Source organism: Festucalex cinctus, chromosome 14 (genome assembly GCF_051991245.1).
Source record: "Festucalex cinctus isolate MCC-2025b chromosome 14, RoL_Fcin_1.0, whole genome shotgun sequence".
Lineage (NCBI taxonomy): Eukaryota > Metazoa > Chordata > Actinopteri > Syngnathiformes > Syngnathidae > Festucalex > Festucalex cinctus.
Window position 1 is genome coordinate 22,311,408 of NC_135424.1, and position 19,248 is coordinate 22,330,655.

The following is a 19,248-nucleotide window of genomic DNA, read 5'->3' on the forward strand; positions in this document are numbered from 1 at the left end:
TTATGGGTGGCTAAACCCGGATTCAAACACCTACCATGATTGACTGTGGTGTGTCTCTGTACAATAATTTTAAAGCGTAAAAAAAAAAAAAAAATTGCAAAATGGTAACAATACGATGATAAAATAGCAACACAAGGGGACATTAATGTCTGACAAGAATACATGAACAACACAAGTGGCAAAAGAAACAAGCTCAAGTAGCATCGTTTTCCAAACATAAATGAGCCAAACTGACCTGGCATTAATCGAAATGTTGACTTTTAGCCCCATGAAGTCAATCAGTTGTGAATCCAACAGTGATCAGCCTCGCAAGCTGATTAACTCTAATAGAGCCTAATTTCTTAAAGGCTCACTTTTGTTATTGTGAGATTCACTGAGGTCGAACAACTTGACATTCTTCTAAGACGTTTTTCAAGATGAACCAAAACATTGACACTAGGGTACATCAGCTTGTCAACTTTCAACCAGTAGCCTTTAGTAACCAGAAAGCAGCGAACACATCATAGTCAACACACAAAAATATGATTATCATCAGATGTATAGTACAATAGTTGTCTAATACAGTACATAAGGCAAAATGCTCGCTCATACAATGCAAACCCGCAGGAGTGATCCAAATAGAGGGTCGGTGTGTTTGAAAAATGAATAATGTAAGGCAGATAATTGTTTTGTAAACATTCCTACTGCATGGGCTCAATGTCTAAAGACTGAATTATTAGTGTGCAAATGTTAACGAGAGCCTATTATAAACCCCAGATCAGTGATATGTACCACAAACAATTTAAGATGAATAACAACAGTAAAATCACAAGTAAAGTGTGTCCCACAAGTCACGATGCACGTTCCTCCTATTTTGTTTCAGGTAGAATTCAGACAGATGTCAGGCCATCAGCATGTGACATTTTTGGAAGTAGAGTTTATCATTTCCTTGCAAATGGCTCACCAATTGACATTGGAACAGCTTTGCAAAAATGACTGCAGGTTGTTGAAAAGTGATGCACAGCAACTTAAAACTGGTAGGGGTAAAGTTTTATCAATCTCTGAAACTTCTGCTGAATCAAACTTTTGTTGATGCCAAGTTGAAATGCGGCTCAGTCTTTTCCAGGCTTTGCTCAAACGCCCGCTCAAAGAGATCGGAGTTTTCACAAGTGGTGGTGATAACAGTAGCAGTTTCCGTAAATTTGCCATGATAAGCATAAATTGTACTATGCATCTAGGCTAATGCAAATGAACGAAAAAAAAAATCATTTTTATGACCTACATAAGGATTAAATAAAAAACTAAAGAAAATAATAAAAGAAAAATAAAGAAAAAATACTGTTAAATAATATAATAAATTAAAATAAAGAAAACGTTTTTCAAAAACCACTAATTGAAGCTAACTCCAGTGTTATAATGACTGAAAAAGCCAAAACTATTATTGACCCTGCTACACATTGGAGCAGTGCGATGGTGCAAAAGCTTCTCAAACATGCGGAAATGTTATTACGCTGCTACGATTTGCTTGCTAAAATTGCAAAGCCTAAACTGTCAAATTGTGTTAGATTCACATTTGTTGATATGATACCTGAAAAAAAAAAAAAAAAGCTCTCCATCAAATTTGAAGACTTATGTGTTTGTGTTTTGTACTTTTAAATGATCAGATTTGACTCCCTGAACTTTGGTTTGCACATTTAGTTGCCATCGCAAATAAACGCATGACAACATTAATACATTTGTTTTAACTTTTATTTCCCATATTCTAGTTTGCGCACACAATTACGTAATTCAAAACATAACAAATTCAGCAAGTGTTGGGTTAGAATAACCCACTCAATGGTTTCACGGTACTCCCACTCATTAAGTAGGTCATAGACTAGCCTGTAACTGTTACTGACTCCATCACCCAATTTAGGCAAGAGGGGAAAATATCACATACAAGTTCCATTTATTGGAAACACGGGACAAAAAAAGGCTTTGCATGACATCAAACAGACACGAATTCAGTGACCAATTTTGACATATTTAGTGAACATTTTCCTAGCACCCTTCTACAGTCTACAAATTGTTAAAAAAAAAAAATCGACAAATAAGGCTGTTGGCTCTTACATGGTGCACTTGCGAACACGGATCAAGATCAACTTCTCTTGGCACAAGCGTTAATAATACAATGAAGAGAGAGAGAGAGAAGACTTAATGCAAGATAGTCACATGGAAACATCTTGGCTGCTTTCGTTGGTGTTTTTCTCTGTTCCTTATTCTTATACAACAAAATAGATCCTCTAAACGCTTGTTCATTTTACCCTGCATGGCTAGGTTTCATTTTAGTCATACTCATCATAATCGGGATCCATGTCTTCACCTTGATAGGAATTTCCCTGAGTAGAGTAGGACCTCGTCTTCATCGAACAGTTGGTGTCCATCAAAATAGCCTGAAAGTCAATTAGAACATTTACATTCAACTATGTCAAATGTATGATTGTGTTTTTACAATTAATGCAAATACAATCGTATATTATCTCCCTCCCTCAACTGTCGGCTGTCCTGTGCGGTTATTTCCAGAAAAAGTTGTCCGAGCTTCTGGTACGAAAATCTGTACAAAATGTTTTGGCAATTCCTCCCAAAATCCATACACATGTAGAAATGTGTTAATGCAACCAAGTACTTCTCGTGGCTCACAGCTCATCATGGATGTACACACACAAGTAGGAGTAAACAGGGTACACGGATTATCTGCAACAGCCCAACAGTTCATGTTACATACATGAAACACAATTTGACAAACTGTGTGGCCAGATTGCGCTATAGAAATTATGAGCTGATAAGGATAACTCATGCCTGCATTGTAAAATTAGACTTGTTGTTGGAATGCTGGTTGAACTGCTGTGCACAATTCCTGGAAGGAAGATTGGGCGGGACTTTCTGGAAAGACTGAAAATTTGCCAGCATGTATAAAATGAGTGTGATTCCTGTACCCTTTACATTTTTACTGCAATTTAACTCACCTGAGTCCAGAAGTACAAATCTTTTTACAAATTGATGTCATCTCATTGTTTTGGAATGACATTGGCTTTAACAGTCTTGATAGCAGGCCAAAGCTCTCAGAAAGAAAATGATGTATTGTGCCCTGCGGGTTGGGATTGAAATTCTGCCTCAGGTGGTGGAGTGTAAAATATGTTGTGGTCTTGTTATCAGAGGAATGCACAGCAGATCATGACCAACAAATGTTAGAGAATTGCGTCCACTATCAAAATGCGGAGAGAGCTGTGACAAAAAGGTAAATGTCTCCATTTACGTCCCCACCATCACATGTGCTTCCAAGTTTGGGGTATTGAGTAAATGGACAAGGTTGCGGATATGAGCAGAGGAAATGAGTTTCTTTCTGAGGGTGACTCAACTCACCCTATGAGATAAGAATGAGGATCTTGGCCATCCTGGAGAGATTCCGAGTTCACCCGCTGTTCTTTAAAAACAAAAGGAGCCATTGTTTTGCCTTTTTTTGGATGTCTGCTGGACCTTGGCGAGGCATGTTTAAGAAGAATCAGACACTGGGGCAAACAATGTGGAACTATGACTGACAGTGACAGCTGCCTCTGTCTCCCCCTGATGGGACAAGAGGAGGTGACTGGAAGTCTGAAGCTGGACATCTCTGCTGATTTTGCTGGCCATGTGATAGCAAATAGCCCAGATCTCAACCAAATTGAAAACCTGTGGTGGAAATTTAAAAAAAAAAAAGGTCCACAGCAAGGCTCCGACCTGCAAAGATGATCTGGCAACTGCAATCAAAGAGAGTTGGCACCAGATTGATGAAGAATACTGTTTGTCACTCTTCAAGTCCATGCCTCAGAGACTGCAAGCTGTCATAAAAGCCAGGGGTGGTGCAACTAAATACTAGTGATGTGTTTTGATTGTTTTTTCTTTGTCTGTTTTTCATGATTCCATATTTGTTTCCTCAGAGTGGGATGATTCCATATTTATTTCCCTGCACTTGCTCTATAAAAGTTTAAAACATTTACTGACCAGCACAATGTTTTTTCTTCTTTTCTTTTAGTGTTTCTGAAAGCCAAGATGCTGCACTTTGGAATGACCTTACGACTGTTTCATGCTTTTTATCTCAGTTTGATCTACAGAATAAAACGTCTGAGTGAGTGCTCGTCCAAGACTGCTGATTTCATAAGATTTTTGCTGGGGGTTGTAGAAAAGAGATGTAGTGGTTGCTCATAACGATGAGTCACAGCTGTGCATTGAGGGGTCCCTCACCATTGGGGGTCATTGAGAACGAAGACAAGAGAAGGATAAGGTAGTGTGAATTTCATCCAGAAGATAAATGGAGCCCAAGGAATCCAGCTGGAAGATGGCGATGACTGCTACAAGATCATATCTTACCACATCTCCTAGAGAAGTGGCTGACATAAGTCATCCAGGAAGATTGAGTGGATAAGTGCTAGGAGTGATAACTTTTCCTACATCAAGACTCAGAATGAGTCAGAAATGAGAAAATACATTTGCTATTTTAGAATCATTCAGGTTCCCAAGGTATCTTATTGCTTAGTGTTGGAAATTAGCACCATTTCAAGTTGCACCCTCGTCAAATGCTTTTCAGCAGTGAAGCTTATTTGCGATTACTTAATGCGGCAGCGTCCACAGAAGTTACATTTCCATCTAAGCTGAAAAGCAAATATTTGTGTTGTGATGTTGCAAAATATTATATTTGTCAGATTATTTTATCCGCAAATATGAATAGTTGCGGTCTATTTAAAATGAGTTGTATATCTAAGTAAATAACTATTTATCTGTGATTGTACTGAAGCATCATTTAATATTGCCTAGCTTGCAGTTTTACTCACTACATGTACAAGTACACAACAACACTGATAATCTGTTGAAATAACTTGTATGGTTGGTAAATGTGTTTACAATGAAACATGTGCACAGAATTTTCTTTGAACACGTGTTCAGGGCTATTATGGTATGTTTGTAAGCTTACAATTTTTTCCTCTTGTCCGGGCGGGTTCCTGAGAAAGAGGCAAAGGGGAGCAAATAGTACGTCCACTATTCCAATAATGGTCATCAACCAGGGGAAGCCGATACTTTCAGCAATGGATCCTCCTATAGATGGACCTAAAACAGAAGACGACAAATGAAATAATTGTCACTTGGTTGAAAAATCGTGGTATAATGCAGACCCTCTGTCCGATTCACTGGACTTAAAAATTACAAATTCAACTAAGGTGCTGTGCCTGCTCTAGTGTCAATTGGACAATCCCAAAAGTCACATTCTTCTAATACTATGTTAACATACAGAATGGCATCCTCGGAGAAGATCATTCCTCCTTTACGGGTGTTACCCATCCATTTTCTTCAAAATGAAAATCATCTTATTGTGACTTCCTGCTTACCTAAAGCAAATCCCATGCAAAAAGCCACATCAGCAATGGCATACACACTTCCATAAACCGACACATGTCGCAAGTCCACCAAGTATCCCATTATAGGCATCATAGAAGAGTCCACCATGCCTGCAACAAACAGTGTATAGGTGACTGATTCAATATGAAGTATTATTTTCTATTATATGTTACATACTTACCTATGGCAAACCCAACTCCAAAATTTGGGAGAATTAGACCATAAATACTCCTTGCAAATGGAACCTACAAAATAGGTGGACACCAAGTCACAAAATACAAATAATAATAGAAAAATAATAATTCATCTATTTTCCATAATGTTGATCCTGTTTTGGGTGGTGGGGAGCTGGAGCCTTTCTGAGTTGACTTTAATCAAAAGGCATACTACACAGTTGGCTACTCTATACAGTATATACTTACCCCTATTACACAGATTCCAACCAGCACCATGCCAATAACGGCACAAAGCCATCTGTTCGGGGTAGATAGACATTTGGTTAGGGAATTATTACGTTGTTTCTTCAGTATTAATCACTCATGGCAAATACATATTCTTTCGAACACAGAATTTTTATTGAAATAGGTATGACTGGTGTTCTTAACACATTTTTGGATGCAGAATCTGATCAGTTTTTCTCAATCATCTCAAGTTTTTGAGCTATAGGATCCCTGTTTTCTTAAAGAAATATTAAATTGTATTTATGCAAATGGAACAGAATTGTTACAGTGCAACAGTACAACCTTTTTTTTTTTTTTTTTTTTTTTTGGGAAAACATCACAAAATGAAACAAAACTTACAATGGTATGCCCGTGGTTACAAGGTTACGAAAAGAGCAAGCACTAATCCTCTTACGGGTCATTTTTACTGTGCTAGTCTTCTGTTTGCAGACATTGATAGTACAGATAGTACAGACCTATTGGGAATTGTGCACACTTCTCACCACACAACTGTGACTGCACAAATAAGATGCCACATTCATGTAGCTGAAGATGAGTCCAAACATTTTCAGATGTTCTTACTGCAGTCACTCTAGCTAATCAGCAGAATTTTATTCATCTGGAGGGTAAACAGCAAAACTGACTCCAATTTTGGAATGAGCAAGCCAATTTTACTTTTAATAAGCATAAAAATATGACAACATATTTGTTTCACCAAATTGTTCTCCAGTGTTATATTTTCATGAATTAATTTTCCTGAAAATGAAAAGTGACTCAAAGCAGGAATGTCTTATTCCAAAAAGGGATTCTGGGAACAGAAGAGTGATCTTAAGCAAACAGGTGCCTGAGGGGAATGCAGCTAAAATGAGCACCTTTGAACCAGATGAAAATGTCATGCTACCTGAAAGGCCATCCCCACTCATAAAACAATATGCAATGCTGAAACCGCTACAGTATTTGAATATAGAGTCGAAAGAGAAGCATAAGGGTGGAACAGTTGTTAAATGGGATGTCTTATGAAAAACACAGAATTAACTATTTTTAATTAAATGCAACATTTATTCTGACAAAATTACTGTCTAAGTTCGTCAAAAATAATGTCCTTATTTAAATTATGTAAGCCATCAAGCGAGATGTCACAATACCACGCAAATCTAACTAGAGTTCAGGTCAGTGAACCTTTTAGGGATTAACTCCACTGACTTTTTGCCTGCGGCACAATTTAGCACATGGACAAACACGGGCTAGGTAGTTCTACATGACGCTTGTTGGAGAACTCTCAAACAATTTGTGCACTGTACAAAGCCAATTTCAAATAGCATATTATTTGTATGTCCTTGACGTATCATCTGAGAGTAAATACTAGGGATGTTCGATACCACTTTTTTTCAGACCGATACCGATACTCAGACCCTCAGTACTCACCGATACCAATACCAACTGCCGATACCAGTAGTACATTTTGACAAATTAAAAAAAATCACTAAAAGATATTTTTAAACAAATATATTTCCTTTAATTTTGACAAAATAACAGCACAGTCACTCTTCAATAGTCTTCACGCTCAAAATAAAACACAAAAATGCTCTTTAGTTTAAGATTCACAATTTTGAAGTATTTCCAAACCGGTGAAGTTTTGGTGAAAAACTGCTGCAAGCTAGCGCCAGTTACAGGCAAGGAGGACTCACTTAACGTCTTCCCCCTCTGCCATTGGTTGCTTGTACTCGTCTGTGTCACGAGTACTCGAGTACTTGAAAAAAGGCTGGTATCGGCCCGATACCGATACCTGGTATCGGTACTCGCCCATCCCTAGTAAATACTGTACTCGGCTCAAGTTCCCTCCACTAAAGCGAAGTCCATTTTGATAGTTTTGTTTAACAGTTTACAGAATAATTTACAGAATACACAAAACGCATGCATGTCAAAGCACACAACCTACGGTGACTCAGAGAGACCAAAATTCACAAGCATACAACAAATCAAGGCTGTCAATGATCACGCAATGTCCGTAAGGGTCACGCAAACCATAATTATCACTCTCTCAAGCTTTACTTTTATTTCTCACACGAAGTAAAACTTTCTGTAACCACGATAGAAAAACTAATTCCCAATTCAATTTTTAATTATTAATTTCCGTGTCTAAGCCGATTGGGGAAAAAAGCTCTAATTACCAATTCAATTTCTAAGTAATGTATTTAATTTTACAAGTGCAACTTTTGTGTCAAGCGGTCACGTGACAGCACACTCAGATGGACGCGGAATGCGGAAGCGGTTGGCTGCGGGATGCGCTCGACACTGGTCAACAACCCCACCTCCGGCCCTCCAGGATCGATCCTCGACCGCAGTCTCACTCCAAGGTTTGGTCAAAAGTTGACAGCCCTGCCACAAATATTATTTGGCGTGAGCGAGGGTGCATCTCGGCAAGTGACTGTCTGTGTGTTTCCATTAACCTCAATTTTGTGCAAAAGGCAAGTTTTGAAAACGCAAGCTGGCAATGGAAAACCTGGATTTGTGGAAAAAATTCTCAAATGTTGCAAAAACGTTTTGGCGCTCTCATGAGGTGGTTTTTGAGACGTGTCGAAATTGTCATGTCTGGGGTCACGCCTGGGTTAAGTTTGAGTTCATGACCGGTTAAGTTTGAGGTCAAGTGACTTGTTTTGAATTGATGTAACCATCATGTAACCATCATCTAGTTTCAACTAGTTTTAGGCTATGTAAAGTCAATCTTTAATCCTTTAGGCGATGTCTGGACCAATGTGATGTTGTTCTTTTGTCCTTTACTTAGTGACAACCAATCAGATCGATTCACTGTGTGTAGTAGCGTTCTGATAATTGTGTGTGTTTTGCCGAATTATTGCTTTCCGTCCCTCTGTGCAACTCTCTTTGTTTATCGTCTAGTCAAGTTTGTTCTACGCCTCTCGATGTGAATAAATAGTTAAAACCTTATTTGTGTCTGCGCCTTGGGATCCAACCTTCAGCACATGATAGAAATAGAATGTGTAGGAATTCAATGTGTGCTTGCATTGTATATATATATATATATATATATATATATATATATATATATATATATATATATATATATATATATATACAGTGATACCTCAGCTCACGAACATAATTGGTTCCCAGAAAGTGTGTGTAAAGCGAAAAGTTTGTCTTCCGAACATTTAGTTCCCATAAGAAACCATTAAAATGAGAATAATCCGTTCCCAGGTCCCTATAAAACATAATTTTCTACTAAATAAGCCTTAAAACTACACAAAAATATACCTTATTTTATGTATAATAAATGTGCTATTGTATTGTAATTAAAGAAATAAACTGTACTGTATAATAAAGTCGTTTTATTTACCTTTGTGATGGTAGTTCTTAAGGATGGTAGCAATGTTAGACTTACTTCATTCGCAAGTGTTTCACCGCGTAGAGTGTTTATGGAACAGTTGCCGCTCATTCGCGCTTTCGTGCTCACCGGAGTGGAGGAGGCGTGTCCCTTTGGTGAACAAGGAAGTGGAGCACTTTAGCGAGTCAACAAAAAGTGAGCACCGCCAACTACTTTCACTTCTTTCCTGGGACTAAACAGCCGTGGCACTATTTTCTCCTTTTTTGAGGTACGTGATAGCACTTTCGCTTTTTTTTAGTGGCACGAACTCCATTGACGCCAATGCAAACGCGCCGCCGAATCCCAGTCCCTCGCTTTTGGTGAGAATGCAGCATTAGGCTTAACACTAGCCTGTGGTGGGGTCTTTTTCGGTCCCATAATAGCAAAAGTACACTCAATATGGTCCAAAATGTCTATCAAACACAAACCACGTCCGCACTAAAAGAAAGGGGGTGACGAACTGGGACGCCGTGAGCGTGCGTCAGCTTCTCGTGGCCGCCACCGTGGCGCTGTTCGACCGCGTGGTTTGGTTCGTCCGTCGAAAACTAGTTCGTCAGCAGAGACTATATGCTCGCGAATTTAATGTTCGTGAGGCGAAAAGTGCGTGAGCGTTCGTCAGCCGAGGTATCACTGTATGTATATATGTATATATATATATATATATATATATATATATATATATATATATATAAAATATCCATCCATCCATTTTCTTGACCGCTTATACCTCACAAGGGTCGCGGGGGTTGCTGGCGCCTATCTCAGCTGGCTCTGGGCAGTAGGCAGGGGACACCCTGGACTGGTTGCCAGCCAATCGCAGGGCACACAGAGACGAACAACCATCCACACTCACAAGCACACCAAGGGACAATTCAGAGCGCCCAATTAACCTATATATATATATATATATATATATATATATATATATATATATATATATATATATATATATGTATGTATATATATATATATATATATATATATATATATATATATATATATATATATATATATATATATATGTATGTATATATATATATATATATTTTTTTATTTTTATTTTTTTTATTTATAATATAAATATAATAATATATTTTTTCTTCATTGCTTCATTGTTCATTGCTGTAATGTACAAAAGCACAATGCTGTATGTTTTTTTAGTATGAGCTATTTTTTTTATACAATATTGTGATCTTTTTTGTCTTGCTGACATCCCAACAATATTGTAATAATTATCGTATTGTGACTTCAGATCATAATATTGTATCGTGATGTTTGGATATCGTTACATCCCTAATTATTACACACTATGCCTTTAATGAGGCCCCACAAAACCATTTTAAGCATTTATCAAGTTATCTGCAGAGCTATTATTTATGGTTATTAAAATATGCATACACCTGTAACTTTTTCAAGATTTTATTTTTATTTTATTTTTTTACACTCTTTCCTTGATAATAAAGGCTCAAAAATTTTTCAAAGTGATACATCTGTACATTAACGAAACGTGAATTGAATCCATAATTTTTTCATACTTGGATATTATAAACACATTCGTTGCAGTCAGTTTATTAGAACGAGGGCGAGGTCCACACTAATATTTACAGGTATGAGTAGGTTATATGCTTGAATTTGGGCATCATCAAATGAAATGGTCATGGTTAAATAACATGATTTGCGGTTGTCATTTTACAAAGTGGGTTTGAACCACAGCTGAGACACAAATTTACAATTGTAGAGTGAAGAACAATAGCTTAAGCAATATCCTTTGAAAGACATTTCTAAACAAAGTGGTTCGAGTAAAAACAGCAAATGCAAGAAAGCTGCACTACCATTCCAAGCAGGCACATAGTCAACGAGACATTATGACGCACGGTACGGGAGCGTCAAGGCTTCAATGAGACCAGGCTCCCAAACATTAAAAACAGTGAAATCTAATTTTGAAAAGCGGAAACAGATATCGCACCCACCCGAGGGAGCGAAGGAGAGACTGAGAAGAGATAAGACTTATTTCCCTCCTACCTCCCCATCTTGTGCGCCAGTTTTCCGAAGATGTAGGTTCCAATAAGGTAGGAGATGGATGCTGGTAAGAAAGCGACTCCTAGACAACACACAGAAATAACTGGCGGTAAAAGACTGAAGGTGTAGGCAGGGCTTTGGAAGATAAGCAGATTCTATCAGTGCTTCATCATCAAAGCTGCTGTACATCTTCTATTGTCTGTAATGAAGACCTGTGCTTTCCACCTGCCAGCAAATGACACCCTAATATCCTGTTTGGCATTTTATTTTTTTATCGGAACAGGGGTTCATATACAGCAACACTGAAGTGGGAAAAAACCTATAAATATATATAACCAGTGGGAGAAATGCAGTATATGGTTTATAATGTTGTCAGCAGACTTCACCAACAAGAATCACCACGGATGAAGCCATGTTATTTTCCGACATGACGTCACTGTTCACATGCATCAGAACCAATGCGAACGTTGATGTGGTTGACAACACAACCAGACTCCAGACAACAGGACAGTACCAAACTCACTCTAAAGCCCAATTCACACTGACTGCGGAACGGACGTGGTGCGTTTTCCGTACGGACGCCGCAAGGACTGCAATTCACACCGCGTGCGTTGCGTGTCCGGAAATCTACTCCCGACAGACCATGAGATCACATGGGGTTCACGCTGGCGAGTTGAGTTCACCCAATAACAACCGTGTATATAGAGTCGTATTTGTAAACAATAGCCACGCTTGCCTGTTGTCACATCGATATGCTTTTGGACATTATTTCTGGGACTTCTACCATGGCTGTTCTCCATGGGTAAGTACGTTTTGTGTTTAAATAGTGTCATTCGTGTTTAATTTATTCTGAGCTCAATTTTTTTTTTCCGACTGATGTCATGCTATGTAGCTAGCTAGCTTCACTCCCCAAAAAATGAGTTTGCAAACTGTTTTATTTTGAAATATAAAATATTTACCTTAATGCGAAACGCTCGATTTCCTGTCCGGCTCGTGTAATTTCTTCAGCTTCATGAAAATCCGCATGCGGCATCCGGAAGAAATAGAACACTTGCGGAAACCTTCCGCATCGCCACAGTCGTTCCGCATCGCCGACGCACCGCACCGAAGCTGGTGTGAATTGACACGTACTTGAATGCGTTCTATCCTGGCGGCGTCCATACAGCCGCCGTACGGAGAACGCACCGCGTCCGTTCCGTAGTCAGTGTGAATTGAGCTTAAGACAGGTATGTGATTTACTTCAACTTAGACTTACAACACCACTGACTTCCAATTCAACACACTTTTCTACAAGCAAAATCACATCTGTGTCACTGGTCAACTCCACTGTGATCAATATGTTTATGGAAGATTATCTAAACCTTCTGAACGGATGTTAAACCATGTTTTGTCAATGGTTTAACATGTTTCCTTCAGCAAGACATGAATGAAAGAGAACGCGTTGCCATTTTTGGACTTTCTCCATCAACTAAAAACACATTGTTGTGTCAAATGACTAATGAAATCTTTTCTGACAATGAAAGCGTTAAGAGAAAAAATAAATAAATAAATTAAATACCTAGCTGCCATTTCCTGGCACACATGGTTTCCATCATCCAGATTGGCAGTGTTGGCTCGAGCATGGCAATGGCCATATTGCCAAAACAAATGGCTCCTGTGACGAAAGATGAGGCATAAATCGATTTTCTTTTTGCAGAGGTTCTTTACATTCACTAAAAATGACATAGCAAGCAATTCTGCTGGACCTAATGCACATATAAATCATTATCAATACTCATATAAAATACTAATTCGGACATTATTAGGATTAGCTGGAGTGACATTACATTCAATTTGCTCATGTCTACTGGTTTGATGTTCTTACCAGCTGCAATAACAATGTATGGATCCCTCATGAGGGTCAACAGTGGTGTCCCCTTCTGACTCTGTTAAACAAAAAGGTACAAAAATTGTCATTTAATAATAATAATAATAATAATAATAATAATAATAATAATAATAATAATAATAATAATACGTTTTTTAAAAAAAACTATGTTCAAATGAAACAATTTTCCCATTTCATTTCGGAATCTAACAAAAAAGGTCAATACATGAGCTGACATACAGTACATGAATACATGAGAGTGTTGAGAAGAATCTACTCACCTCGGGTTCTACTTTGGTGGGCTGAAGTATCAAAAGCTGTAAAGCTGTTTAAAACATTCAATTAAATAATATTAAAATTAAGATTTATTGTTATAAAAAGTCCTGAGAGAAAAAAAATAGTGTAAGATGGTATTTATGGTGTACCTCCATCAAACAGAGCCAGACAAGCCAGAATGAGGAATGGAGCAGTCTTCCCAACGAACTCATACATGACACTACCAAATGGAGGTCCAACTGTGGAGGATAAACTGGATTGGACTGGATTGAAGAATATTAACAGAATACTATTTCTGTCATTTTTGGTTACTTGTTAAAATCACAGTGTACCAAAAAGGACTGTTCCCAAGATATACTATAGGTGGGAGGCGAATTTCAACTTGTAACCTTCAAGTCTAAAACAAGTCAAAAAAAAAAAAAAGTCTAGTTGAGTCTTCACCAAATTTCATAAAAGTCGTCATACAAACTTGCTCAGTCACAACAAATATTGGAGTGATAATAAAATGTTTGTTTTTTTTCACCACTGATCACAACACAACAGTATATTTACACCTTAAAAAGGTAAATAAATAGCTGATCATTATGACTGAATTAATTGCACTGACTTGTTTTGAGGGTTTATTATTTCAAACTCAATTTAACTCAACTTTATTTCTAAACAAACTATACAATCCCACCCCTAGCTAGGTTATTTAGCTGCACTTCCATGTTCACAAATAGGGATGTAACAATATCCACACATCACGATACGATATTATCATGATATGAAGGTCACGATACAATAATTATCACAATATTGGGGGTGGGGGCTTGGTGATATTTAAAAAAAGATTACAATATTGTTTAAAAAAAAAAAGAGAGACCTCATACTAAAAAAAAAGCACAATATTGTGCATAACAGCATGCATATATTATAAATCCTCTACAATCTCTAATAACACTAGTGAGGCACTTATTTGCTAATGCAAGCACACATTGATCCTTCATCTGACAATTAGCATAGATTTTGAACATAGGAGGCCAAAACATCCCTAATAAAAATTAAATTGCACTAATAAACTAGCCACTAGAGGGTGCTAGAACTGCACAAATGGAAACCAACCTGACTTTTTGAACAGATGTGTTCCTTTTAAATATTGTGAACATGACGACGACGATATTGTGGCAGTTTTAATATCACGATATCATGATATCGCCCTTATTGTTACATCCCTATTCACAAAGATACAAATTTTACGGCTCCCATACCAGTCTACCACCCATTTGTCTTTGTGGGTTTTGCAGTGACAATGAAATTAGATGTTGTTGTTGCGTCTTCATTCGGTGAGCTGAAAACCATGCGTTTTGCCATCTTATTTTTGCCAATCGCAATGAAAACATAATCCATTCATTCAAATGAATGATCTTTGAAGCTGCTCCCATCGCTGATGGAGTTTAAGTAGCCACTTCATACCAACAAGTGATGCTGACTGGTTGCCAGTTTGGTGTGATAAAAAGCAGATGAACAACTTTTAACAGGATGACGTGAAGTCATGTAGGTCAAGTGAAATTTAAGTCGAGTCTTTTGGGCACCAAGTCAAAGTCAAGTCTTTCCCAAATTTTTGCCGAGTTCTAAAAATGACAAGTCAAGTAATATTACGAGTCCCCCATCTCTTGTTATATAGTACTGTACATTATAGGTACAAAAGCATCAGGACACATCCCTTCATCAATTCATTGAATACTCCTTGGACTGGTTGTCACTCAATCACATTGTACATTGTGACAACAAATGCAGTTTTGAGCCAAAATTCACATATTGGGGTTAAAAACGACAAAGCAGAACCAATAAACTTGATATTTTATTCTGCTTTCACCTCTTGTTGGTGTAATTGCCAGGTGTCCCGATACTTTTGTCTATTTAGCGTTATGAGTTTGAAATAGTTGCCTACCTAAAACTCCCATTGCCAGACCCCCAAGGGCAATCCCTATCGCATGTCCTCTCTCCTCATCATCTGTGTACACACTTGCAAGCATTCCCATCCCTGAAAATATATTCATACACAATATACTGACGTTTACATATTGGATCATTCAGTCTGCATGAATGGAGGAACATGAGGATGTTGTGCGTGTGCATCTCAACATAATTAACTTATTAACTTTGATTTGAAGTGTATTCCGTGTGTGACCAATGAAGGCACATTACTTCGATAATTCAAATTCTTGAATTAAATATAGGCTTACAAGAAGTTTCTTAAAATGTTGTTTGGGTCGGAGAGGAAAGACAAGAAGTTGCTATGCAGATAACCATGTCTTCAGTCACTATGTACAAATATTTTCTGATTTTGCTCATGGTGAGCCAGCCTTGCTTAGGGTTACTTTGCCAGCACCAGGTTTTAGACAGGCTATGAATGTGGAAATGTGTTACTGGAAAGATGAAATATCCTATTTTCATTCCCTAACATCTCCTTGAACAAGACACCAAACCCCATTTCTTGTCGTACATGTACAGTATATGTATACGTGCCTGACCGCCAATGTATCGTTATAGAGAAAAATACGTTAGCTTTCTTTGTCGATTGGCTGAAAGAAATCACACTACTCTATTTTCCTAATATACACATGGCTTCCATTTGGCTACTAGATATGTTTCATTGGCCAATAAAGGGCCATTGCCATTTGGTATTTCATGCAAAGTATTGTAAATGAATGGATGACTGGATATGAGAAGCATACAGTGAGAAAGAGTTCTTACCAGCAACAGATGAGCAGGAGGAGCCCACACCTTGAAGTGATCTGGCCAGAAACAGCAGAGCGTAGCTCGATGAGAAGGCGAACACTTCACAACAATAAGAATAAAATAAATACGGGCAAGGACTCATCAGGCATGAAACAGGCACTTTAGTGTCTTCCAGTAATGAATATATAACATACTGTATGTAGTGGAACTTACTAATTGTAGAGGCGAACATGATACAGAAGCCAATGAATATGGGGAGCTGGTATCCAATCCTATATGGGCATAACAAGAGCCAATCAGTTCAAAAATGCATTGTTTTCATATCGATACCACTATTGACAATAATAGTCTTTTTTTTTTTTTTTTGTACATGCTGTGATTGTCTTCTTGTCCAAACAGGGATCTACATAATCTGCTGTAAAAGCAAAGCCCTATGATTAAAGCTTTTATATTCATGGTACGTAGACTATTTGCCTGACTTGCCTTGTGTTGTCCTTTGTCAGGAGAAAAGGTGACTATGCACAGGTAATAGTTCCTAGTCTCACTTACACCCGATCTGAGAGTGCAGCCGAGACACTAAATACTACCTTGGAGGTGCATGCCAATAATGGTAGCGCACTCAGAAAGACACAATATGACGTGAATCGTGCTTTGATGAATAATTATGGTGTTGTAAGAGCCGCAGGTGCTTCTTGTCTCTCAAAATGTGCTGACATTATTGCTCCAGCATTCATTTATTAGAATCTGTATTTGCTTAATCATAATGTTCATTTATTATTTCATTCATTCTGGTACATTTGAGCTGCCCCACCCAATGTGTAACTATCCATGTGTGAAAACGAGCAAATCAGGTATTCTGCTCTGTTTGACTGAGAAGGAGGAAATGTGTAGCTTGCACGAGACAAAACAGCCTAAGTAACATTTTCATGTCTCTTCTACAATAACAATACATCACTGCACAAAGTACGTACTGTATATAACATTAAATAAGACAATAAATAACATTATCTTGGATAGCTTTTCACAGCAGGACACTTTTACTTGTTTTCTTGCTATAACATACATTTCTGGTACTATGGCATAAATGATAGCGCTGCTAATGGAGACTCTCTGTACTACACATGACATATTGCTTATCAAAGCAGGAGTTCTGAGAAACGGCCTGTCATTTTCAACTGAGCACTTTGTCATACTGCATCAAGTGCATTCGATTATTTTGTCTCTTTTTCTACATTTGTGCACCATCGTGGCCTTGAAAATGCACACACATACACACTGTATCAAAATATAAATAAAACACCACCATAGCCGTTGATATATGTACTTTTCACACTTGGTAAACAAATACTCATTACTCCTAAAGTTGTAGAAGCAAAGTTGATTGAATAATAAAGTGGTATTTTTTTTCCAATTCAAAATAAAGGAACATATTTCATTTGTGCGCAAAAGGAATTAGCGGCACACAAAATCACGAACAATAAAAACAAGAAAACATTAATTGTGCACCACTATAACGAAAAAAAAAAAAAACAACAACTCTATGACTCTTTATTGCCAAACAAGAAACCTTTTTTTTTTTTTTTTTTTTGCAATAAAGTCTTCTTTCTCTTCCTTTTTAAATCTACATCCACAAAACAGTAGTGATGGGAAAATTGCCGTCGTCGAAGTGGGAACAAAAAGTTGGCAAAATGAAGCTTCATGAACCTCTTGCAATATTTTTTACTCCCCTAGATAGCGCTCTTGGTTTAAAGATAAAGTGCAATGGTTCTTGAATTGAACCAACTAGAGCACCATCTAGAGGAGTAAAAAAAAAAATGCTGTAACAAACAGTAAGTCATCCCCCCGCTATATCACAGTTCACACATGCTGCCGCGCAACAGTTTTTGTTAAAGGGACCATGTGTAAAAATATTTCACTGTTCACTCAGTTTAGAAAGCAACTTTTATTGTAATATGCAAAAAATATGTTCTATCACTCAATGTACATTTTTCTTTTTCCACATAATCGTAAGCCTGGTAATCGCTAATTATATACAGGTCATGCTGCACAGGAGGCTGACATCTTTCTCTCTGCTACGGATACTTGAAGGAGCAGAACTTTGCGAACGTCATACTGTCACGCCGCCACCGGCGTGACGGTCCAGGCTTTTATTTTTGTGTCCATGTTTCCCGTGTTATTTTGAAAATCCTAACTCTCCTCTCACCCCAGGTCACTTTCCCTTCCTGCTGCTCCATAATTACCGGTCCCCGCCCATGATTACTAACACCTGCCACCAATCAAGACTCACAATAAAAGCCAGCTGCATTCTCCCCTCAGTGCCGAAGTGTCACAGTTCAGTGCATGGAAGCGTCCCACAGTCCTCATGACCTTGTTCACGGTGCCTTGTCTTTTTGCCTTGTTTTTGTGCTTTTTCCTCCCCAGTGGAGCGCCTTCAGTTACCCCTTTTGCCTTGTGCCCTTTTTCCTCCCTAGCGGAGCGCTTTTCGTTGTCCCCAGTACCTTTTGCCTGTTTTTTCCTCGCAAGTGGAGCGCTTTTAGTTCTCCGCTTTTTTGACTCCCCGTTCTCCTCTCAGTTTGAGAGGAGACAGCTGTTGGCCGGAAATAAACCTGTTGCCTTGGTGGCCTACCTTACTCCTGCGTCTGAGTCCGACCTTACCTCGCTTTGTCAGTACACTTTGGCCAGCATGGACCCAGCAGGCAAGGTCGAGGCTGCACAGCAGAGCCAGGAGGCCGGGCTTGACAACCAGGACCGGATCCAACAAGCCATGATGTCACAGCTGGGGGAATTGTCCAGCCAGGTCCACGAGCTGGTGAGCCTCTCACGGCGTCAAGCGCCAGCTCCCACTGGACAACTTCCTCATCCTGAATTCTCCGTCCCGACCACGCCAGTAGAATTAAGACTGGCCTCCCCAGAACGATACTCCGGTGAACCCGGGCGCTGTCAGACTTTCCTCACGGAATGTGATATACATTTTGAACACCTACCACAGGCATTTCCCACAGCCCGGTCCCGAGTGGCCTTCATGGTGTCGCACCTGACTGGATGGGCCAAAACCTGGGCAACCGCGGAATGGGCCAGGGGTTCCTCGGTCTGTCAAAGCGTACAGGACTTTCAAGTCACCTTGCGCCAAGTCTTCGACCCCGAGAACAATG

The 19,248-nt window shown here is 38.6% G+C and overlaps 1 protein-coding gene across 1 annotated transcript in view; it reads right to left on the bottom strand.

Moving 5' to 3' along the window:
• Positions 1 to 1,710: 1,710 nt before the first annotated feature.
• Positions 1,711 to 19,248, bottom strand: part of slc18a2 (solute carrier family 18 member 2) — a 29,596-nt gene continuing 12,058 nt past the window's right edge. Inside the window, exons 5-17 of the mRNA XM_077496272.1 lie at positions 16,310 to 16,368; positions 16,112 to 16,195; positions 15,306 to 15,398; positions 13,522 to 13,611; positions 13,378 to 13,421; positions 13,094 to 13,154; positions 12,788 to 12,883; positions 11,233 to 11,311; positions 5,811 to 5,862; positions 5,570 to 5,633; positions 5,379 to 5,498; positions 4,967 to 5,100; positions 1,711 to 2,411 (exon numbers count right to left, since the gene is read on the bottom strand). Of these exons, the coding sequence (XP_077352398.1) occupies positions 2,304 to 2,411; positions 4,967 to 5,100; positions 5,379 to 5,498; positions 5,570 to 5,633; positions 5,811 to 5,862; positions 11,233 to 11,311; positions 12,788 to 12,883; positions 13,094 to 13,154; positions 13,378 to 13,421; positions 13,522 to 13,611; positions 15,306 to 15,398; positions 16,112 to 16,195; positions 16,310 to 16,368 (1,084 nt within the window). The 3' untranslated portion in view covers positions 1,711 to 2,303. The remainder of the gene's footprint in view (positions 2,412 to 4,966; positions 5,101 to 5,378; positions 5,499 to 5,569; positions 5,634 to 5,810; positions 5,863 to 11,232; positions 11,312 to 12,787; positions 12,884 to 13,093; positions 13,155 to 13,377; positions 13,422 to 13,521; positions 13,612 to 15,305; positions 15,399 to 16,111; positions 16,196 to 16,309; positions 16,369 to 19,248) is intronic.